This window comes from Cyprinus carpio, chromosome A25 (genome assembly GCF_018340385.1).
Source record: "Cyprinus carpio isolate SPL01 chromosome A25, ASM1834038v1, whole genome shotgun sequence".
NCBI lineage: Eukaryota > Metazoa > Chordata > Actinopteri > Cypriniformes > Cyprinidae > Cyprinus > Cyprinus carpio.
Window position 1 is genome coordinate 8,809,856 of NC_056596.1, and position 24,977 is coordinate 8,834,832.

The 24,977-nt window shown below is 38.1% G+C and overlaps 1 protein-coding gene and 1 long non-coding RNA gene across 3 annotated transcripts; one reads left to right on the plus strand and one right to left on the minus strand.

Annotated features, from left to right (window-relative positions):
* Positions 1-551: 551 nt before the first annotated feature.
* Positions 552-17,883, minus strand: ccnd2a (cyclin D2, a). The gene is made up of 5 exons (XM_042715338.1): positions 17,106-17,883; positions 15,527-15,742; positions 12,516-12,675; positions 7,962-8,110; positions 552-4,048 (listed from the first exon to the last, which is right to left on the minus strand). The coding sequence occupies exons 1-5, from the start codon at positions 17,298-17,300 to the stop codon at positions 3,872-3,874; spliced, it is 897 nt and encodes a 298-aa protein (XP_042571272.1). The 5' UTR covers positions 17,301-17,883; the 3' UTR covers positions 552-3,871.
* Positions 849-14,092, plus strand: LOC122135578. Of its 2 annotated transcripts, XR_006153605.1 has the most exons (4): positions 849-973; positions 3,845-3,997; positions 12,834-12,944; positions 13,871-14,092. It is a non-coding gene; the product is annotated as an uncharacterized LOC122135578 (long non-coding RNA). The 2 variants fall into 2 exon arrangements; XR_006153604.1 differs by lacking the exon at positions 12,834-12,944.
* Positions 17,884-24,977: the final 7,094 nt, after the last annotated feature.

Consider the following 24,977-nt stretch of genomic DNA (forward strand, 5'->3'; position numbering starts at 1 on the left):
AAATGTTATATTTTTAATCGCTCATCAACTGTTCCTCAGTTATAAAACATTATAAGACGTCGAGCTACATCATTTTTCATTAATGACCTACTGAAATAAAGAGAACAGGAGACTGAATACTTCTTTCATGGTAAGTTTATTGACCTTAGCATACAGCATGTCCTCTCTTTTAACTTCGTCCTCTCTCTCACACTGACAAATTACTTGAGTTCAACATAAATCCAAAGAATATCCACAGAGTTGCCAAGCACTAATGACTTTACCTCATAATTCATTTCCTCAAAATCAGCTGTGACGATTTCTGACTTAGTTGTAATTATTCAGAGGATAATTCTAGAAGGAAACATTGTTGAACAGAAAAGTTCAACCTCTACTTTATTTTTAGTTTAAAATGTGTCATTTTTCCATCTGGCCTGTGTCTGATTATCAACATTATCTTTACAGTCATTCTTTACCAGGTTATTATATGCCGGATAGATTCCCACTGTTATTTTCAGCAATAACTTCGCCAGTAAAAGGGAACGATAACATAAGACCAACATAGCACCACACTCTTTAAAGCAGATTTATTGAACAGAAGTTGTGCAACAGACATAACTGAGGTACATGATATGGTTATAGTGGAGGGAGGAGGGCTTTTCTCAAATGCTTATTTGATATTTACAGGTTTATAAACACTGAAATGGGCCGTGTACATAAGACATTGTCAAGTGTTCATAACCTCCTCCGTCCACTATTTCTGAAGTCCAGGTGGGAGCCTTGCTATTCATCTAAATTCAATTCCGCTGTATTTACTAAATCAGACAGCAGAAATATCATAACCTCTTATTTGTGCGGTCCGTTCCAGGTTCCCGAAAAAACTGTTGTGTGAGGTAATGGGAAAGTCTTTTATGTCCAGTAAACCTGAGGTATAGAGATACCACACTTACAGAATGTGACAGAGAAAGAAGAGGAGGAAAAAAGAGATTAAAAGGTAAAGAAACACGCCTTAATAAGAGCACACTGTACAAAGAGCATTTCCAGTTGAATACTCGTTTCATGTTCTTCTTTTACCCTCTACTTCTGTATTCTCAAAGTATTCTGTAAGCAGTAAAATAATTATAATACAATTGTTTATAAAATAGCAGCACACTGATGTGACATCACAACTATGTAATGTTATTTTTGTGTATAAGATGAAACAAAAAAAATCATAGCTTTTTAGCAGCGGAAAAAAAACAATAACTCAAAAATATTGACACTTGATTGACGTCTTCACACTATTTCCATCTCTCATCACTTTGGAATACAGTATCATACCCCTTAAGGAACGTAACTTCGGTTCATATTCAAAGTCAAACCACCTAGCCACCCATACAATCTGTTAACAGTACTGTAATTCATTTTCAGAGCAGAGCTGGGAAAATAATAGGACCGACTAACTTAATACAATAAGATTGACAGGGGGTTTTGGTGTGAGGATGGAGGAAATGTGGCTTGTGAGACTCAAGCATCACTAAGAACTGTTTCTGGAGAAAGGAAATGCATGAGTACACAAAAACATCTCAACCCACAGAAAGACATGCACACGAACACACATGCATACATCGATGGACACAAACCTAAGCTCGACGGCCCCTTTTCAAGGTAAGCTGTGAGATTTCAGCATATGAAAGCCGTTTTGTGCTGCTGATGCACCCTGTTTTTAGCCACTGTGAATGACTTGTGGATGTTTTCAAACCCCATGCCAGTTCAACCTTTGGAAGCAGCACAGTTTGGATGGCTGGGTAGTGGATATTATGCTTAAGCTCAGCAAAACAGGGTGAAAGTCTTCATCAGACTCAAGGCACTATATACATTTTTTTGCTGCAATGTTGCAGTTGCACAAGTCTTTTCAAATTGAAAACTGCCCTTGGAGCGTGCAAATCAACAAATGATTTTTCCTTACATTTCAATCTGTTTTCTGTCGTCTTGTTTGTTTTTTGGTCTTTATTTATTTATTTTTTTCTTTCATTTGCATTAATATTATTATTTTGTTGTTGTTGTTGTCATACATTGGTTTCCAATGCTTTAACGCTATAATGAACTGAACATGCCATGATCTAAACATGGGAAACCAGCCCAAAAAAAAAAAAGAGAGAGAAAAAAAAATAAAATTAAATTAAAAACATTAAAAATGGCTCCTTAACCTTAACCATTAATGGCAAATATGCTCTCTGAACTGAAATTGATGGAGTAACCTTCCCCAGTTATGCGCTAGCGGTATCAATGAAACTGGTTTAGATACTGGTCTGTAATTAAAACATGAGACATAAAACTAAAGGACAAACAGATAAACAGACAAATAGATTAAAGATCTTAAATATCAGGTGATGTATGGAAACCATAGCTGTTGGTTCTCCTTTGGCCTCCTTTCCTGCTTCTCCATATCTACATATAAGCATATAACAAATCACATATCAGCATCCTCATCTCAGCAGCATGCTTCAAACCTCAAACCAACCAAGCTTCATCGTCATCGTCCTCGATCATTCTTGCCAACACATTCCTTTACTGCTAACAGAATTTGCACACATTTGCTTGCAAACAACTCCACAACTCATTTTTCGGTCCCTGATGGGACCAACCATATATCAGCCTAAGGCTCCTTCAACACACTCACAACAAAATACGTAATAACGTAATAAACTGTCTGTATACAATACAACTGTATTTAGTGGGAGACTGCCATGAAAGGCAACCTTACACACATATTTTAAAAACAACTCTTCTTGCCTTTAGAAGATACAAGGGAACATAGTTGTCTCTGTCTGCTCCCTGTTCTTGCCTCCTCTTGTTCTGTGCACTGGGTTGGGCTTAGCCCTCAAGCAGTTTCCAGGCCAGTAAAAAAAAGCATTTAATATAAGGCACTGATACAGGAGGCCATCGAAGCATTGTGGAATCATGTACTATCCCCTGTCCAGTCCTTTGACCTTGTGCCCACCGCTGAACCAGTCTCTATGACTAACACTTGCAGATAGATGATTAAACAAAGTCCACATGACTCACACAAGAGTGCTTGATATAGAGTAACTTGTACACGCTTGCACATGAGCCAACATACACCACACATAAATGCTTGCACACAATCAGCTTGACAAAAGCTTATTTGAAGTGTCTGTAACTTTAGCATCGAGAGACAATAACTTGCTTGTTTAACAGGAATAATAATAATAATCATAATAAAATGATATTAATAGTCTATTCTCGTGATATAAGCCCCTGTTGCCCTTGCAAAAGAGCCCTGCGTGCTTAACATAAGACTTGTGTCTCACCACGCCTTTTTTAATCCCTCTTTCTGGTCCTAATGCACTTAGTACACATAGCCAAGTGAATGGGTGCGTCCATTCATACTCATGGCACCTCATTGTGTGTTCAAGTTCAGGCATTCCAAAATGACCCCCCCCCACCCCTCCCAAAAAAAATCACAACAAAACAGGAAAAAAAACATAGCCCCACTTTTTGTACCCTTTCAAGCCAGTCTGATACAGTAGACTCTCTATTTTGAAAAGCCCTTTACACTATCACTTTTGCATTAAATATCATATTATGTTTACACAATCAAAAGAGTTTGCAAAACACTACATGCTTCCCTTCTAAGAGTCTGAGGCACCGTAGAGCTTTTTGCATCAGTATCAAATCATTTTAAAAATATCTATTTTTGTATCTAAAATAGCTTAGATTTTTTTATTTTTTTTCATTTATGGGAGCAATTTTTACTGGAAAATGAAGATAAAACTCTACAATGACTAGCAAGCACTTTTCGTTGGGGTGGTTGGTTTTTTTGTCATTTTTGTTTTTTGTTGTTTTTTTTTTCCTCTTGAAGACTGATCACAGCGTTCCTGCAGCAAGCTCACAAGTTGATGTCTCGTACATCGGTTGGGGTGCTGGACTGGTCTTGGTCATCAAGTGCTTTGCTGCGCGGGCCACCCTGTTCCTGCTGCTGCTGTTTCTGCTGTTGCCGGCGGCCCTCCCTCAGGTTATTCATCAACACTCTCTCAATCTGCTCCTGGCATTCCTTTAACACATCCTGCAATGCATTAGACAAAAGGCGTTATACAAACAGGTCACTTACATAGCTGCGATGTCTGTACTAATCCAGAATCACTTCATCAGTAGTTTTACAGTCAAACCACAGAAATTATATATAATAATAATTATACACAATTGTTATATATAATAATTATAGACACACACACACACACACACACACACACACATACACATATATATATATACACACACACACACACTTTCCAATAAACAAATGAAGATGCACTGTTGCACTGTGAACAGTTAAAAAACAAAAACAATAGGTGTACCACAGTTTGCTGTGTTAATTACATCCATGTCCTGTGGATAAAACAAGACAGTGTTTCGTTTACGATTTTCATATCCTTTCATTTTCGCAACAGCATGTAATGACCTAAGGGGATCTCACTTGAGCCCATCAGAGGGTTCTTCCTGCTCTGTAGAGCTAGGAGCAAAAAAAAGATAATATATGAGTATACCCAATGCAACCCTGTGGGTGGCTCCAAAGAGCACTTGACATATTTAAAATGGCTTTCACACAGTCACCAAAATGAGCAATAATGCCCTCTAGTGAAAGTAAATGGATGCAGGGTGATCAAAGCTCTCCCTCCTGTTTAGTGGGTATGTCTGAGGCACACCAGGCGTCTGTGGGAAGTTTAAGAATGGCCAATGGGTAGGGCCCATGGAGAATGTGTTGCTTGTGGAGAGGCTGCATTCCTTTGACATTTACTGCTAATTGAAAGCTGATGGGCACTTATGTTATGCATGGCTCCTGGGCCATGTGCTTCATGCCTGTAGAAGTAGTGTATCACACAAGAAAAACATCTGAGGTGTTGGAAGTGATTGAAAGAAAGCATTTAATCTTTTTTTTTTTTTTGAGGATGAGCCTAGTGTAACTCAGTGGATGTTTTCTTTGGTGTGTTATCATGGATGACAATGGGCACCATCCTTCTAGAGGTCTCCTGTTTCCCCCCACAATAAGCCATTATTAGTCATGATGAAAATTTATTCCTTCTAGAAAATTAACTAAAGCATAAAACATGTAAAGAAACTGCATGTGTCTTACCACAAGAATGCCATGCCTGAGTTCTTAAAAGACATTTCCCTGTGTGCTGCTCTTTATAGCTGCACAGCCAAGCTCATGCCAAGCCCCAAAGGCTTAATTCAGGCAACTCTAATAGCTTCAATGTGTGACTACTGGTAAAACCAGGACTTGCTCTAGAATTGCTTCTCAATTATTAGATCTAGAGAAGGGTGGCACTGGTGAGCTTCAAGATAGAGTAGGTGGTCCCTGCCTAATCCAACCCCGCCCTGATCAAGAACACACTCTATCCCACCAGAACATGGCTAAGTTTGTTAGTCAAACAAGTTAATAAAAATGGATCAAAACCAAAAGGAAAATGCAGCTCTAATGGAGAACCAGCAGAGTGTAATGTCACTCAGTGTGTGCCATCTTGGACAAATGAAGCCTAAAGAAGAGACTTAAAGTAGCCACAGAAAATGTGTGTTTTTTTATTGGGAAGTGAAAGCAAGGATTGCTGGGTTCAGAGCACGGCCATCACAGCATTGAGAAATGAAAGGGATTAAGATGTCCCAGAGGCCTAATGCAAGAGGCCAGGGGGCCTACCACATGATCCTGTGTACCAAAATAGCCTTGAAGTTCTTCTCTAAATAATTTGCAACTTTTCGGTTCCAAATAACATTTCGGTTGCAAATAACAGAGTCCTCATGACATTATGACTTTAGGCAAAGGAGCATTCTCAGCATGCCAGACCCAAAGTTTCTAACATTTCACCTACTTTTAGAAACTGCTGTATCTCAAAAAATTTTCACTGTGCATTCTCTCTTCCTGAATATTTTCTCCATACGCAGAGCTTTACCTTGTAAAGCTATATTAAAAGTATTCTAGAGGTGCACAAGCACACAAATTCATGCCTCAAAATAAATAATTCAAGGCCTCATTTAAAGAAACTGAAAACAACAGCCCAATGAGCATCATTTACTGTATTTACTTGAGCTACAGTAACAAACTTTACTGTAAAAACCCAGTGCCAGGTGAATATTTATTGCCTTTTGCTTCTTTCTTAGAGGGACCTTAGAGTATTTGTGGAAACTTCAAGCCAATTTTTTAGCCTTCCTGGTTTGGCATACATGTGTGTACCTTACTGCTACACAGAGTATGCTTCACCAGGTGTGTCTTAGGCTATACACACATTCCAAGGGCAACTGGAAGATGCTGGCTGCCCCTATCATATGTCTACTGGAAACTACAGGCACTGGACACCACAAATGTCAGCAAGGTTCCTGGTGGGTAGGCTGGCAGTATCTTTGGCATTAGGTTGACTTTCCTTCATACTGTCTGACCGCTCACCTCCCAACCTCTGCCTCAATCTGTAAGGTCCTCATACACTAAGGTAAAGTTAAATAGACAAAGTCTTGTTTATTGAAGACTAGGTTTTTCTACTTTACTCCTGATATAGATATCTCTCTGATTTTCATATCTCTGATTTACCAAATGGTCAACCAATTCCATTTAGATAGGACCTCTAAGATTTTCTCAGAGCAATGCAAACACAATTCTGATTGGTAAAGTGAATTATTTGTCCCAAACAAATTCAGTGACCAATTTAATCTAAGGGTGCTTTTACACTTCATTTATTCAGTTCCTGGGTCTGAACCATGTTTGATTGCACCACAGCCCTCTGCTCCCATTGAATTGTTCACTGAATTTTTAGTTTTGGAACTGCGGTATGTTTGCATCATAATCATCATTAACTTACTGACCCTCATGTCATTCCAAACATACCTGACTTTCTTTTGTGGAGCACAATAGAAGATATTTTAAAGAATGATGGTAACCAAGCAATTTTGATTACCACTGACTTCCATGGTATGGACGAAAAAAACTGTTCTCAGAATTTCTTCTTTCATGTTTCACGGTAGAAAGAAAGTCATAAAAGAGTAAAGGATGACAAAATGTTCATGCTGTGTGAACTATCCCTTTATGTTTTCTTTAAGGTATAGCTCAGGGTGAACAGGGTAGTGCGTGTACATCACACCTGCATGTTTTCAAAAGGTATAGCTTGTTGGCATCCAGCAACGTGATGAGTTGTTCATGGACCAGGCAGTTCATTCCTTCTGCCCTGGACCTCACACTCCTCAGACACTGAGCACCTTTACTTCTGTGGAGGACTATTTGTTTTTCCTCTGCTATGGTGCACGACTTCACACACCACATGCTGGGGGAGCAGGCATTCTACCAGCATCAGTGCACTCTAGGGTCTCTTGGGGAGGCTTGACCTCTTCAGGTCAGGGCAGGAATTAAATGTGTTTACTGGGTTATACCCTTAATCCTAATTTTCTCTTCTCTTTGGCTTTTATTTTTCCCACCAAAGAGAAACTAAAGGACCTAAACAAAAGTAAATGATCATAAGGTGTTCCCTTGTGTGAAAGTATGTATGAATTTGGATGCAAGTCATATGCATAAAGCCATAGTATCCCTGACACATTCCTCTAGCCCTGCAGATTCTTTCCTTGCAGTCTCTCAGTCAGGGTCAATCCCATTTCACTTCCAGTAATTCAGTGGCTGAATGCGAAATTGAATTGGAGTTGGACTCAAGCCCATTGAGTAAATAAAGGAAATGCACAGCCTGCTCTCACAGTCATACAGGCACAGCAACACTCAGATTACCAATAGTGTTGCTATCCCATCCTATCAGCAAATAAAAATGAAGAATCCTTTTATCAGGGTCTCTGTTTTAAATTACAGAGTGCTTCCACTTTCAAATATATACACACTATGAGGTGACCTGTGTATCATATACAGTATGCCTGCAGGGAAAAACCTTGTATCATAATGATTTATTAAAAGTTTCATTAGTAAAATTAATTGTCAAAACACCAATACTCACAACTTCTGTGTTTGTGATCTTGGCGAGTAATTCTGTTAGGTTTTCTCCCCACAGTGAACAGTTAGTGCTGTTAAGCTGCAGGCCACAGATAGCCGCTGCCATGCTGCCCGTTGCAATCATGGATGGAGGATACATGGCGAAAGTGAAATCTGAGGAAAGAGCAAACCAGGCATTAAGATCTGTCTCGCTCCGAGTTCATAAACATGTACTTTATCAGACTTTTCTACAGTATTTTGAATAGTTATATCAAATATTATGAAATGGATACAAAAATAAAAAATCTGAAATACTAATAAATAAAGCCCTTTCCATTAGGTCTGTGCAGAGTCCTTTGCTAATGACTACAGCCCAGGATAATGAGAGTTCACTTGGCTTGAAAAGAATCTGAAAAGCACACCCACCCCTACCCCTCTACTCCAGTCACCCTTTGCAGATCGGCCCCTTTTCTTCCAGCTCTTAAGTAAATCGTGTGCTCCCAGAAAAAAAAACCTATAGCCTTCGGAAAGGATGGAATAAAGAGCCACAGTCCCCCTGCCAGTGCTCACTGCTGTAGGTCCTTTTTCCACGTGTGGTCACAGGCGTACATCTCAAAGACCAATAACCTTGTTAGCTTTCTCACTGTCATTCATAATGCAAATAAGACAGCTTGTGAACGGGCCTGAAGCCCAAAAAGACGACTGACTGCAAGAGGGGGAGAAAGAAAGGAAAAGAGAAAGAAACGAACAGCTTAGGCGTTCTGCCCCCTGCCTCATTGATTTCTGTCTTTTTTCTTTTTTTGCGGCTCCCCCTCTTGCTTTTTCAGACTGTTTTTCCAACACTTTTTTATTCAGGCACATACCCTTAAGGTTGAATGGCACACATGCTCTAGCTTTGTTGTTACAACAGCTCTGGATTTGTATCAGAGTTGCTGCTATCTTTTAGCATATTAATTGAGTGTGGGCACTGATGGACCTGGGTCTAGTGAGCAAGAAAGTATTTGAAATTGTATGAAATCATCACCTCATCTCATCCAATTGAAAGATGCAACATCAAGCCCTCTCTGTGGATTCCAATTCAACCCGACAGCCAGCACAAAAGATGGGTGTTGGGGGAGTGTGTTGTAGGGTTTTATACAGCAGGGGTGGTTGAGGGGGGCACTAAGCATCATTCTTTAGTCAGTGTCCAGGCCTTCGTAAGGTTTTGGCAGCAGAAAAGACCCTGCTACCCACCTCATTCCCCCCATGCCATTCCTCTGATGCAGGGCCACCTCTGGGCTCATGGTTCCACACTCCCTGGCAGTCCTTTCATTACCATATTGCCATATTCAGTTGCAAAGCAAACTGTGTGATGGCTCTAAGGGTGATTTTTTTTTTTTTTTTTTTTTTGGAAAAAAATATAAGAGGTGTGGGGTTTTTTATATGACGAGCATGCCTTCATTGCCTTCTTAACATTCAAACTCAGTGCTGCTCAGTGTTGACAAATAAATGAACTTATTATAAACTCTTCCCTTTTGCAGTTGATTCGGGGCCAGAGAAAAATGTATTAATAGTTCTGGTCAAGCAGAAGAATACAAAACAAACTGCACTGCAACTCTTTGGGTCTTTTGCAGCAGGGAGAAAAAAAAACATACAGTGGAAATTGGGTGCCCACACACAGCTTGTGTGCGCTGAGTGGGCTGCAATCTGATTTTTCACACTCTAGACAAGACAAGTTTGTTGAGGGAACAAGAGTATGCGCGTGCTAGCGGCAGAGCTGAACGCTCTGGTTTGTGAGAGTGGTAAGGGAAGAATGGCTGTATTCTACACGCCTTCATTGATATTCATGCAGAGGATAAACAGTGTATGTAGCTGAGTGGGGACGCCTGTGATGGAAGGCTCCTAGTAAGCGGCGGCTGGCTGGCCTGGTATACCAGCCTCTCACCCCCTTCAATGGACCATTCTCCTGCCCTCGCCACACTGCATCCCCAGACCTGTGCCAACACAGCAAGCTCCTTGGTGGGTGCAATGTGCTGTATATGCATTTACTTGTAAATTAATTAAGCGTCCGGAAAGTTGAGAAACAGCCAAAGAGGCAGATGATTTGGGGGGCAATAAATAAAGTGCCAGACTTCCATGCAGATTCATAGGTTTGCATTAACAGAAAGTCTTGTTTCACGCAGCCATGTTTGACCTGACTGACAAAGATCAAACATAAATATGAATTTGGCATCACAGTTTAACACTCAGTCAAATGGAAAGTCAGGTAAAGCATGTAAATTAAGATCCTAAAATCACGGAATAACAGAGTAAACCTGTAACACCAATATTCAAATAAATGCTAATTAGCTATTTTTATACTATTTGTTAAACCTACAACTTAGAATTTAAAAGGATTTTTAATAACTAGTTATGTCATGTCTCATTTTGAGGCTTTAAATAATTGAATGTCTGTATAACATTACTTCATAGAATTGTATTACATTAACCATCTATTGCCATTTTTGGAAAATGGTATCATCAAAAGCAGCGTATTGGTCTGCCCTGTCAAACCATATTAAAACAGATTAATTAAAAACAGGAACCCTCTTTGACTGTTAAAATCCTGTAACAACTTGTTTCAGTCTTGCCCCAGTGCAGTCTTGAGCAACAGCAGTCAGGCCGGTGTGGGAGGAAACAGAGCCTCTTGATGAGAAATGACATGAATTGGTAGATTTAATTTTCAGCCCTGCTGAACTCTCCACCAGTCTCTAGTTATCTATTTTTCCTAAGGGATTTCTCTGATAAGTAAACATCTGAAAAGTGGCTAGATTATCTAATCATAATCATAGTGTTTCTCAAGTATGTTCATATACATCTACAGACAATCTATGATGGAGAAGTAGGGGGTGCTGGGTGTTTAATAGTAAGAATGGGGTATAATTGCTTTTAATGAGCTTGTTCCTGTGCAGGCCTTCGGCAGACTGCCCTCTGGAGAAACGTTTTATTGGGTGCTCTTTCTGCATTGACCCTTACATGCCTCTGCATATAAAATGGAGGGTTGTTCCTTTTGTCTCCTTTCTTGTGGTCTCCAGCCGAGCCTTCCATTCATTTGCATACCTCTGAAAGGCCCCTCCATGTTATTAATTAATACTGAACTGATCCACTCTGCCTAACCAAATCTTGCCGAGTGCTCTGAACAGAACCGTTTTATCAAAAGCGAAGAACCATTAAAAATTAGCTGTCTTCTTTCCACACTCTTCTCTTTCGTTCTCATTCAGATACAGTGGCCTTGATTTATGCATATCTCAGAAATGAAGGGGATGCTGAATTCTCTGAACTGTACAGAAGAAAGAAAAGCAGCAGTCAAGGCATCTGCCCAGCAATTATAATCTTCTGGATGCCCTTTGAATCCCTGTTGTTAAACTAGTAACTAGTTTGTGTATAAAACAACAGAGGTATGTTTCACTAGCTTCTGAATTTTTCAGCATCTAAAAACCAAGTTATACAGCCCAAATCATCAATGCTCAACCTGTCAAGCACGAGATTCTTAACCAGTGATTCAAACCAGTTTTCATGGATTCTGTTTATGTCAGAGCAGTTCCATAAATCTATATCTATTGCACAAACCAACAGGAGAATCAAAAGCTCCATGTTTAAAGACCTGCCAGCTCCTCCTACTAATCCCTCTCCCCTCATATCCCACTTTCCCAAAGTCAGAGTCACTCCTGAGGTTCCTGGGGAGCTGAGCAACCCCAGGGAGGAAGAGAAAAGCCTGAGGGAACAAGGGTGGTGCACTGGATCCCATTACCGCCTATGGTGATGTTGGGTGCAGGCTTGGCTGGGAGAACCAGCCCCACAAAGGCTCCTGATTATGGGAAAGTCATCATGCCCTGGAGCATCTGGGAGGCGTGAGAAGAGGGGATAAGATATGAAAACATGACATGCTTCACTATTTGTCTCAGCTAGAACAATACACTCCTCACGTTTTCTCACCCTCCTCTCATCTCCATGTTTGATTTCCTAAAGGTAGTCCACCTCTAAGAGCAGGAATGTTACCAGCACACAGGAATGTCCTTAACTATACAACTGCCCTTTGAAGTGTCACTGCATTCAGGACTTGTCACTGATATGCCTGCATAAGGCTTCCAGAGAAATTCTCTCCATTACACATCGCTATTTCAGTCCACATAGTTTCTCATGAATGTAATGAGATGGCATCTGATAATTTGCCTGCAACGAGAACCTGAATAAAGTTGCCATAGATACTAAACCCACAGAAGTTGGGTTATGCAATACATCACTTATTAAAATGATGCTGCAAGACATCAACACCAACTTAACTAGGCAGTGGATCTTTTATCACAGATACTTAAAAACATGAATGGAAGACAAATACACAAGTTGGCAAACACTATCTTTCTTTCTTTTTTCTTTCATTTTACGGACTAATCATGAAAACAGTTTATTAACCTAATTTCTAGATTGTGAAAAAAACTAGGTACTTTAAGTATAACAAATGCATGTTGAGAGAATATTTTTTAGGTTCTGTGTCGCACTACACAAAAAAGCGGTCATTTATATATTTACAAACATCAATCATCTACATTGGATACACTACCTGTTGCACAAAGGGCGATGAAAGTTTGCACATGTTTACGGATCAGGTCCAGCTTATCCTCAGGCAGCGGAAGTTTCCTCATAATGTGCTCAATAAAATCATTGGGAGTGACAGCAGCCAGATTCCACTTCAATTTGCCCAGGACAACCAGCTCCCATTCCTGTATAAGAAGCAAAATTATCAGCCTAAATAATTTGTGTGATCTGAATCTGTTAGCAGTACTTGAGGTATTTAGATCTTGATATTCATTTAACTGGAGTGATAAATTGCATCCTCTCAAGTGGCATCATTTGACTATGTTTTCCTTCACTCCACTAGGAACTGACAAGATCTAAATATCATCATGTGAAGACACAGTGTCCTGGGGCTAATATTCTTTATCCACCATTCAGAAAAAAGTTCTAAAAAAAAAGATTTACTGGAGATAAGGTAATAAATGTGTTCAAACTCTGCTGTTGTTCATCCGAATGTTTATGTTATACATTTAAGCCAGTTTTGATTGCACAAAATCTAGCATCAGTTAAGCTCTGCGACCTCCAGGACATGGTTTGGCCTTAGCTATGCAAAGATACAAGCTGAAATCCTAAAAGCTACGGGGCTGAATGCACGAGCACTTGAGTTGAAAAATGGGTCACTCAGATCACTTCACAGAGACAGTCCAGCATCTGGAACTTTCGTCCTAGCTAAGTGTAATTGTGAGTATGTTTTATAGCAATCTGTCAAATCAGAAGAGGTCCGAGTATACATAGTTAATATTGGACCTGTCATTAGCCAATTTGCCACCACAAACATGTATAAAAACATTAATTTGAAGCCTTATTATACATATAAAAGGCTTGTAATTAGATTGAGCTGTAACCTCAATGGAATAAACAAGACTCAATAATAATCATGAATGTGTCTGTCCCAACACTGCTGATGACACTATTTCATCTTTTGGGGGCACTCTTGATGCATAACATGAACTTGCTTTGACCTAACTACAGTGATAAATGTAAACATAAGATGCTAAGTTATTTGGCTTCAGTCAACAAGAAGACAGCATCCTTTTAAATAACCACTCCCCCTTCCTGTTTGAAGTGGGGTGAGTAACAGGGGAGCAAGTGACTAATTGGGGAAAACTTGCATTCGATGGGACTGTCCTTACAAGTGAACCACATGTATTTTAGTCATGAGATGGCCCAATATGGTTGCCATTAGCTTCTGAGACATACAGTATAGGCGTGTGAAAGAATACAATGGCAGCCATCCGCTGATGAATGATTTCTCCACTTCCTCTCTTTGCTGGATTTCACTGCTGAGTGACTCACACAAAAGTACAAACAGCTACACGTTCTTGTCTGTTCTCTTCTCAGGGGTGGTGCCTGATGTGAACATGAAGCCTGATGACATTTTGCAACCACACAACTCAATAAAAACCATTGACTCCTGGTACACCAAGAGGGGTATGATGGAATGTAAACTATGAGCAGAGGCGTTCCCCAAAAGAAAACCAATTACATACTAATATGGAAATGAACCTTTGTGTTCCAAATGATCTGTAAAGTTTGGCCAGTAAAAAGTAGTGTGCATGATCAGTTTGATGTGTGTTGCTTTGCTTTTTTAAGGAATACATATATGCTAAAAAAAATACAAATTTTAATTAACTAAATAAGTAACTAATTAACTGGAGAAACAGTTTTGGCAACTACTGAAGAATCAACACTTTATAATGAGATGTCAGCAAATGACTGTGTACTTGTAATGTCCAACTCAATCTTTGGTCATATTCTAAGCAGACTGTTGAACTTTTATGAGGCCATAAATGACCACAAAGACCAGTTTTAAGTAACTTAAAGACATTTTTTTTTCTTCTGTGAATTATCAACTCAGCAGTCCAGTGTCAGCTCACAAGTGTTCTGAGACCAGCCCTAAAACTCACTGTGACACTCTTGCAACACAGCCTTGATGCAGGAACCCACTTCCTCCTTTAGAGCCCTCCAGTCATACCTAAAGGCTGTCACTGTGGTTTCGTTTACGAGAAATTCTTGCCAGCTAACGAGGACAAAGATGAGTTGTGACTGTGACAGCTGATCTTCAGCTTCCTGCATCTGTTGGACTCTGCAGACCAGCAGAAGCTCCAACAACAAAGAAATAACACTAGGCCAGACTGAGAAAACAAAAACAAACAAAAAAAAACACGAAGTTGCCCGCAGAGGCAAATTGCTGAGGACTCATAAGTAAAAAAAAAAAAATCTTTGGTCTGATCTATTAAAGAACTGCCCATTTCCGGCAGAAAGACAATGATGAGCCAGTAGTGTCAAGAGCTGAGGAAAAACCAGATGCAGGCGTAACAGTCAAAAGTTTTTTATGCCACACTGTACTGTATTTCCCCTTGACTTCAGTACTTCCTCTAAAATAATAATTTACTCTTATAGTTGACCTATGCATATATATATATATATATATATATATATATATATATATATATATATATGTATGTATATATGTATATGTATATAGTGTGTGTGTGTGTGTGTGTGTGTGTGTGTGTGTGTGTGTGTGTGTGTGTGTGTGTGTGTGAATGATTATTAGCCAATTAGATAGAACAAGACCTCATCCCTCAAGTAGCTGTTGGTTGCATAGTTGCCACTAGATGGCGTGATAGCCCTGTCATGCATGAAAACGCACTCTAATACCCTTTGAATGTTTGTGGAGAACATCCATCAGTCGGCAGAATTTTTTGTCAAACAGAACCAAGTCTTTGCTTTAGACCACTTTTAATTCTTATGTCGCTGATTTGTAAACAAATGAAAAATTCCATCACAAATTAAAGTATAAAAAATTGCGTTTAAAATATTTAGTGTAGGCCTACCCATAACACCAGTAGGCTATGTACTGTAATGTAAACAAATAAACACTAAGCAATATATATTTGAGAAAATTTTGAAAAAGGTATGTTAACAATTTTCTAGCAGTCACTACAGATAAGTTAGTAAGTTTCCGTATGCAGATAGTTTTTCGGTGCTTACCAGCAGTTCCTGCGGTCTGATTGAGTTATCAGTGTAGATGCACAGCTTCTCTGCAGTTAATGGACGTGTCTCTTTCAATTTAGACGCAAGAAACATGCACACTGCGCCAAGCAACTGCAAGTTGCATTTTCTTGTTGGTACCACCGCTAAAAATCGGTCCAAGTAGTTCATAGCCAGTGGAAAAACTTCTTCCTCGCATTTCTGTTCCTCGCAGACCTGGAAAGGGCAGGGCATAACTTAATAAGTTCAGAGGAAAAGATGCACGTGGCTCAACAAAATTAGTCTAATTTATATAACTCACAATGACTATATATGCATCAAATAATTACGACGAGAAAACGAATTACGTAGTATGGTCCATCAGTTGCATAGATAACAGGTTGTAAATCGTCACGGTAACATTAGAGATAGATTTAAAGAAAAAAAGTACAATGTCTGCTTTGTCGATGTTATAAATGTATAAATTTAATGGATGAAAAAGGACTCTAACATCTTTATCAATAGACTCACATTCCTTTGGTTCATTCAGTAAGAAATGAATTCGAGTCACAATCACCCGAGCCAAAAAACACCCATGCAACACACAGTACGGGATCTGTTTTTTTAATTCGTCATATTTTCATAAAATATTTAAAAATATAAATAAATTGTCTAGGTCTACTATTCACACCTCTAAATATTCACCAATCCTTTTCACATCATTCCCGACAATTGACAAGTTATCAAATCGATGTTTTATATGATTAAAACATGATTTTCTGAACGAAGTAGCATGCGGTCTTAGATGAGTGCGTCACCATCGGACCGAATTATTTTTTTCAAAAATTTTTATAAATTCTCCTGCTTGATTCACCTGACAATTTAAAACATGAAAATAAAGCTAAGGTCCTCCCCTAACGTTTTCAACGTTCAAAGATTAGAAATATGAAAGATTCTGACAAAAACCGAACTTAATTCCAAGACTACAGACTTCGATCAGCATGGGTTAAGAAGTAGTGCGGGCCCTCGCCCCTTCCGCAACCATATATTCAAAAAATTGTACAAAAATATAGAAAAGTAATTCCCAATATATGTAATCATGAATATATACCTGAAACGCTCATTTATTAAGTCATGCACATTTAAAGAGTTGTTATGATCATTTTGTTGCGATAAAGTTGTTGTGAAAGAAAAACCAACATGGCGATGGTGAGATGTAGCACAGCGGCGAGCATTGAAGTGCATACGTGTGCATGGAAATATTTATCCAAAAAATAAATAAATAACATTAAGCACGATTCTGTCCTCCGTGTTAACGGAACCGAAAGCTTTAAGAAATATGCGCTTATGATCACTGACATATGTCGATATCCTCCATTCCCTGCAAATCTAATCGTGAACTTGGTCCAAAATTAGCGCTTATGACTGCAATAAAATAAATAGCCCGACAATATCGGATGTGCCATTTCGGAAATATTAAAGAAGCTCCTTTACTTGCATTCTACAATGCTTACATGACAGTATAGCGAAAGTAGAAAACACTTTGCTAGACGTTTTGAAGACACGGTGTAAGCACGGAAATGATCGGATATGTACAAACCTCCAACATCCAAGTTGCCACCATCCTCCGCATAAAGGGCTGAATATCTTTCTGAACGCATTTAAAATATGAACACTGGGGAAGAAACCTCTCTTCGATGGTCAACAAGCTCTGTAGTACCCTGTCATCATATAGAAGATTCGGGTCAGGACGGGCTCTTATAATGGTGTCCATCTCGAGACAAAGCAGTTCCATGATTGTTACAGTCCTTTTCGATCTCAAATATGCCTACAAACAGTCAAATATAATGTTTGCGAAATGTCAAAAAGAGCAGAAAGGACTTCTCAAGCACACAAAATCAGCCTACAGGGCTGTCCAGGTTAGTCCTGCTCCTTTTGCAAACTTTTCCCCACTAGTCTCGTTCTCTGCTCTGCTCCTCGCTGCAACATTTGAGGTCTGCAGATGTAAGGCTGTGTGACGCAAGCCAGACGCAACATGCACGGTCTTCCTCTCCGTTTCCACCCCTCTTTGCTCTGGTTATCAATAGCCCGACCAAGATAGACAAGAATTACAATACTGGCTGATATATTTATGGATCGTGCAAGACTGTTCATCCTTAGTCAACTCATCCATTAATGCGCATCTAGTCTATTTTAACGACGTTGGGTAAACATAAACATAAAGACACTGTACCTAACGCAACACTTAATTTACAGCTTATTTGATACCTCAAAGTGTTCTAAAAAAAGTGGTATTTCATATCAAATAATATGCATATTCTTGATGATCAGTAGTTGTGCCAGGCTAACTAATTGTTTAAATTAAACCAACAAATGGTCAAAAACCTTTCTTTTTGGCTGTAAGTACAGTTAAACGCCACCTCGACATCACAAAGTCGAAACAGAGCAGCAGCAGTTACATGAAGCAGCAACGCCTGTGGTCAAAGAGATAGCTTTCTAGGAAATGCAGCGAAAGCATGAAGCAACGCTCTCTCGTCAGAGATAGAAGCTGAATGATAGTTATTCTCGACCTTCCCCAGTTTATATAAAGCATTATATCGTCTCTATTTAGCATCAAAAAGCCAAGCCTCAGAAGGAGATGTGGGCGTTCCAAATTTGTGATCTGCATGCAGGTGACGGCTTTCAACATGCATAACCCACAAACTCATTCAGAAAGTCATTTAAGTAGCAAATGAGACAAAGCAGTTTAACATTTCGTATAATAGGGAAATCAGAATTAAAAATAATGTGTCTTCAAAGACCTTCTAGAGAGTTAGTTAAAACTAAAGTGAGTTATTAATCAAGGTGCATCTCGAGGTTCTCCAGCCTGTTACAGTGATTCTGAAGAACTGAACAGACCGCAGCTACTTTGCAACAGTTGCTTCGTTTCAACACTTTTAAATGTGATAGGAAATGTCTCTTTAAAACATTTTTTTTTCTCTCTGTAGACTGTTTCCTCCCCTCTTCAATTTGAATAGCCAATAGTTCTTCTGCGCGCGCCTGAGGCTTTCGGATTGTTACTGGGCAGACTTTGTCTGTGCAAGTTCACCTTCTAAAGTGCCAGCAAGAACCTAATCTATTTTGCCGATCACCTGATGAACGTTGCTACTTCTCAAAGTGTGCTGCACGCAGATGTCATAAATAAATTTATACAAATGTAGCAGACCGATAGCAATATCTGCGACCCTCAGAGTGATGCTTTGAGAAACTCAAACAGCCTACATTTTAATATCCGTATCTTATAATATAAAAATGATAGAGATGATAAAATGATTAAAATTTAGGCAAAAAGGGGGGGGGGGGAATGCAATAAAATTGAATAATATAAAAGTCACTATTTTCAAAGTTAGTCTGCTCATAAGTCTATATATATATATATATATATATATATATATATATATATCTATATATATATATATAGGCTATATATATATATTATATAGCTACTTAACCCTTATGAATCTAAATTAACAGAGCATGCAAACATGATTTCTTTTAGCGACAGCATGGAATTTAGAGATAATTAAGCAATTCCAATTACTCAAATGCTGAAACATGTAGTCATTTCATTTCCTTATTAAAACATGCGCTGCATGTAAACTGCAGTGTTTCCCACACGCAGCCGACACGTGAAAATACGGCAATGCAGGGCTTCATGAGTGAGTTTCATACTTCCAAATGCCGCCTTAATGGGCAAAACAATGGGCACTACGAGTCATAATAACATCAATGATGCATCCTTTTTCATTTTAACGATATAAAGCTTTCCTTTTCTGGCGCATTGAAACTCTTGTGTGTGGTTATCATTCATATGTTATTTTTAAATAAAACAATAACTAATAAATTGCCCAATTATTTATTATTAGAATGTATCTGTTTAAACAAACGTTACATTAATGTTTTTATAAGATTTTTCTGTTTTTATAAAATTAGCATAAAATAGTACACATTTATAAAAAAAAAAAATTTAAACATCACTCTATGTCAGCAATGTTTTGACTCCCCATTTATTCAGTGACGTGAGTCAGACCCTCATCTATAAATCATTGCTTATAATTTCCTTTGAGCTCATTTTAAGACATTCAAGAAGCCAAACATTTTTATATATATTCTTTTTCTTTTTTTGTACGTAGTCAACATTAATATGTGCATCTTTAAGTCTTTAAGTTCTGTAACTTCGTCGGGATATATCTTTCACAGTAAACAAACCATCTTAAACAAGTAGCTTACATGATATAGGCTAGGTCAAAGAGAGAAAAAAAGACACGTCAGAACATCACATATCCCCTCTCAAATAAAAGTAAAAAAGTTAACTACGGTCTGATTCAAATGCCTGTCTGTGGCTCACGCCTCTATATTCTAACCTGACCATGCTGGTTTTTCGCGGAATAATGACGTCACGCAAGCGCAGCTCTTACTGGGCTAAGCAGCTCGAGCTATTTCCCGGATGCCTGCAATTAACGCGATATCCGTGAAGACACACCCAAAGAAAGTTGGCCAGACCCTCTAAATATCGCAGCTGATTTTACATTTCAGTTTTTGACACATTACCCTATATGTTTTCTTCCATGGAAACTCAAAGAACTTAAGGTTTAGATTTCCATAAATTAAGTCTTTCTGTGTGGTCTTTATCACAGCAAAACAAAGGAAAACAATAAGAGTTACAGTCCTCATAAATTCAAGGTAAAATGATAATTTTATGTATCTCTCATCATAAATAAAACATAATATTAATTTATACACATGGACATAGTATCACAGTTATTTGAAACAATCATCCTAATAAGATAACAGGAAAACTAATTTTGAGACAAATATTTGCTCATTTACAATGGTCTCTACACTTAAGCTCAGATTCAGTATTATGTATTACCACAATAACATACATTATTATTATGTATTATAATTATTATTACTAATACTAAATTTTTATTGATTACTATAAATTTATTTTCTAGAAGAAAGTGTCTGCAAAACCAAAGAAATTGTTTTTAAGAAAATATTGTACAGGCACAGATCTAAATTATTAAAATATTCAAATATATATATATATTTCAAAAGGAAGATCAGTCTAAACATGTTTAAAAAAATTTAATTATTATCAAACATAAATTATTAAGACAATCTTTGTGCTAGCTAATGTTACAAAAATAATTTTACACTTTCGTATTGTGCTACATTATTTACAAAAATATTCTCCACCTTCAGTTAATTTAGTTTTATTTCATTTCAGTATTTTTATTTACTTACAATTTAAAAATGTCATTATTTACATTATTGTTTAATTCTGCATAATTGAGCAACTTAAGAGAGAGAGAAAAAAAACATTTTTATAAGGTTCATCATCATCAGTCACAATTTTGTATGTTATTAAATTACTACAAATATTATCTCTGAACAAAGAAAATTTATTTTCTGGAGAATCATGTATTTTTGAATAAACAGGTGACGACTTGATCGGCTTGTATATTTATAAAATACAAGCTTTTTAAACAAAAATCATCAAGCAGCAAATGTCTTTACCATAACAACAAAAAATGAAAGTTAAATTCCTAGTCAAAAGGTATAGAAAGACAATAACAAAATAACAGATTTCTCACAGTTACAATGTTGTGGTTGAGCAACTGCAGATGTCCTTATTGAATGAAAACAAGAGCACTTAGCCATCCATCACAAAAATATTTGATATGCTTCATTAATTGACATAGTTTACAATTATTGTAAATGGCAACTACTGGTTGAAACTGCTGTTGACAAAAACAAAAGAGTGAAAATCTTTGTACAAAAAAAATAATTACACACACACACACACACACACACACACACACACACACACACACACACACACACACACACACACACACATCTATCTGTCTATCAATCTATCTATCTAAATAAAAAAGCTATTATTTATTTTAGAGTTTTAAAAGTTTGTGGAGAAAATGCATAAAGAGATATGTGTAAATATTAAAAACAATTTATAATGATTCTCAATTAGTTCCTCTATATGACTTTTTATTATTAATTTGCTAGTCTTAAATGACTTGATGTGTAAAATGTTTTATGCTGCCACACATTCATTGGGATGCGACAGCCTCACAAATTCTTTAAAATAAACATTTATCTCATAACATTATAACATTTATTTAAAAAAAAGACAAATGAGATGAACAAAGTCTTACTGTTGATTGGAAATTTTTGTTTAGTCAAATAAAGGTAAGAAGTGTCCAAAAGATAACAGCAGTTTGGGAGATGCAGAGGAATTGAGCATTGTTGACATACTGGTGGGGACGTTGTAACACTGCTTCTCAATTTTATCTTATTTAGCACAAACCCACAACAGGTGCATCAGACCTTTAGGAAATAACTTTATAGAGCAGCAGTCACAAAATAGCTTCAGGCATATCTCCTATTAGAAAAAAAGAAAGACTTTCTTTGCTTTACTTACAAAAATTACTGGATGAATCTATGTTAATTTTACCCATCATCATTTCAGACATCTAAAGCCAACCTGGACAATGTGAGGACAGACATTTTCTTCAGACATAGTCTGTCTAGTCTAAATTGACAATGTGCTGTAGATCCCTGTCAAAAGCCCCCTGCCAGCACAAGACCAACATTACAGCATTCATACTCCCGACCCCCATGCCCTCATATAAACATTAACCGTCAACCATCAAAATGGGGGCTTAACTTGCACAAAGACCATTTTCCTCATAAGTGCATGAAAATATTGTCGTGTCCAAGATACCTCTTGCAGGTACGGTCTTTTCTTTGTAACACACCAGCACATTTTATGTTGGACTGCAGTTAACTGCTGTCTTCCTCTCATATCACAAGCCCTTGAGTTTGTCACTCACGCAACAGCTGCTGGCTGATACTTTACCATTCCAGTGCCCATTTTTTCCCTCTCCCTTCAAGGAAAGAACCCACACAGAGAAACAAAAGCCTTGTTGGAGAATGCAAGGACATTTCGGGGGCAGGTTATGTCCCTCAAGAATTCGTCAGCACAAAAAATGCCATCCCGACTTTACATGACTGACTCTTCCATTACTGGGAAAACATCCTGAGAAGTTCCACCTGGGAGCAAAGCATACTTCAGCTTTGTCAACAATGTAGCAGTCGAGATCAAACATGCTTTGAGCAGAAACACTGCTTTTTCTCTCCTTTATCTTGAAACCAACTTGAAACTATATTAATGTTTGTGTTTTACACAGAATCTTGTTGCTTTTTCTATCAGCTGAAAACCACCTGCAGCAAACTATCGCTCGAGACTTCTTACTGCAGTAATCCAAATGCAAGCTTTGCAGTTTTGTTTTAATCATGAAGGTTCCTGTCATGTTCTCCTGCAATCCCACACTCACACCTGCACTGTACACACAAGGTATGGCATCTTGAGGTGGGTTTGCACCTTGGTTGCCCAATAGTCACCTAGTTGTGTTCTTGGATAAGTACCTGTGGGTCCCTATAGCAAAATCTGGTGGGGTTAAACCATCGATGTGAGAGAGATCATCTGCAAATTCTCACGTTCAGCATACTTCAGGTGTCACCTCATTTAGGGTTCAGTAATAGTGCTAATCATACATAGCCTAAAAACACTTCTGAAGTCATATCTACTAAATGAGAGGGATATAATAAGTTAACAATAAATTAATTCTTTATAAAGTTAGCATGCCTTAAAAACGTTAAACATTCATTCTTCCAAAAATTACAGTTCTGTCATCATTCTAATGTCCTTCCAAATCTGAAAATTTTCTGAAGACTATGCTGTTAGATCTTTTCCATTCAATGGCATTGAATTGGGGACCGAACATTTTAAGTTCGAAAATGACAAAAGCATCATAAAAGTGGTCGATGCCACTCATGCGGTATATACCAAGTGTTCTGGAGTTGTATGATAGTTTCGTGTAAGAAGCAGAATGAAATATATGCTATTATTCGCTTTATTCAAATTTTTTACATTTTAAGGGCATTAATAAGAGCGGTAGCGATATCAAATTGATTGTTACATATAAAGATCGATGTCAAAAGCTTCTGTATGACTGTGATATAATGCACAAAGTATTTTGTATAATAATGATGAAGATTTTTTTTGTGGGGGGGGAAAGGGTATAGATTTTGTGTTGTTTGATTAGTGATTAAATTAATTTTCTTTTTTGGGTGAACTACTGCTTTAATACCACTAAAGGATCTTATAGGTTCAACGACAGGTCCCCAATTCAGGCCTCTAGCCCTCCAGGAAGGAGCATTACAAATCAAACAGCCCTCCATCATGATTGAATGAACCACACATGAATTTACAGTATAGCCTCACGCTTGAGTCAGGCTGCAATAATATGATCCTTTTGGGAAATTCTAGTGTCGGGTGTAATTTACGATCCGTATCTTTCAAGTTCCTCCTGCCCTGCTGCTGGCGTCAAACCCCGGCAGCCACCGTGTGTGTTTGCAACATGTGTCGCTTGCTATCTCACTCGCTGAGGCACACAAAAGGTAAAGGGAAGCTTAACATCCTGGGAAAATCTCAAACAGAGTGAAATTACCTTGATCCAAAGATTCCTGCTGCATACCAGCCCGATGAACCCATAACACACCACAGTAGAACAGCTGAGAGAGATAAAGGGCAGTACAGAGCTCGACATAGTAAAATAAAAGAATGAAATACTGAAATAAATGCAAAGATGACTGTAAACAGGTTTTCGAGTGCTGTAAAACCATATTCTAGACCAGATTCCCCAATACAGAAGCCATGAAGAGAATTGATCAACATGGGACATCAATAGTGATCCAGCTGCACTTCCCTACAGGACAGACCCATGATTCTGTTTGGGTTTATTTAAGAAGGGTGGAGGTTGTTTTGGCTGTGATGCTATTATGTGAACTTAATACTGGGGGGAAATTTTCAGGGATGTTGGACGTTGCATTCTTTTAGTTGGGTGAGTCTGAGGATACGTTCACACTGTGAGCCTTAAAGCTCAATTCCGATTTTCGATCTAGATTGACGTAAAAGTCACATGAATTCCGACATGACTGTTCACACTGTGGTCGCATTTCAAAACATCTGACCTGTATTGGATTTGGTACCACATATGGACGTGGCACAAATTGGAATTGAAAAGATTAGATTCTATGGAGTTTGTGCTGTTCACACTGTCATGACAAAAACAGATCTGAGTCACATGTGAGCAAAAAAAAAAAATCTGATTTGGGCCACATTTACCTGCAGTATGAACGTAGCCTGAATCTCCTGCTTTCAATTCTGCACTCTGTAAACTTAGGCTTGATACTGGTTGTTCACACCTTGTTAACCTACAAGATTTATACATTTTATTTAAAATGGACTTAATAACAGATGATTGTGCACTGGCTAAGTGTAAAAGAAACCCGGAAAATAATAATAATAATAATAATAAAAGCATTTATGACAATTCTTGAC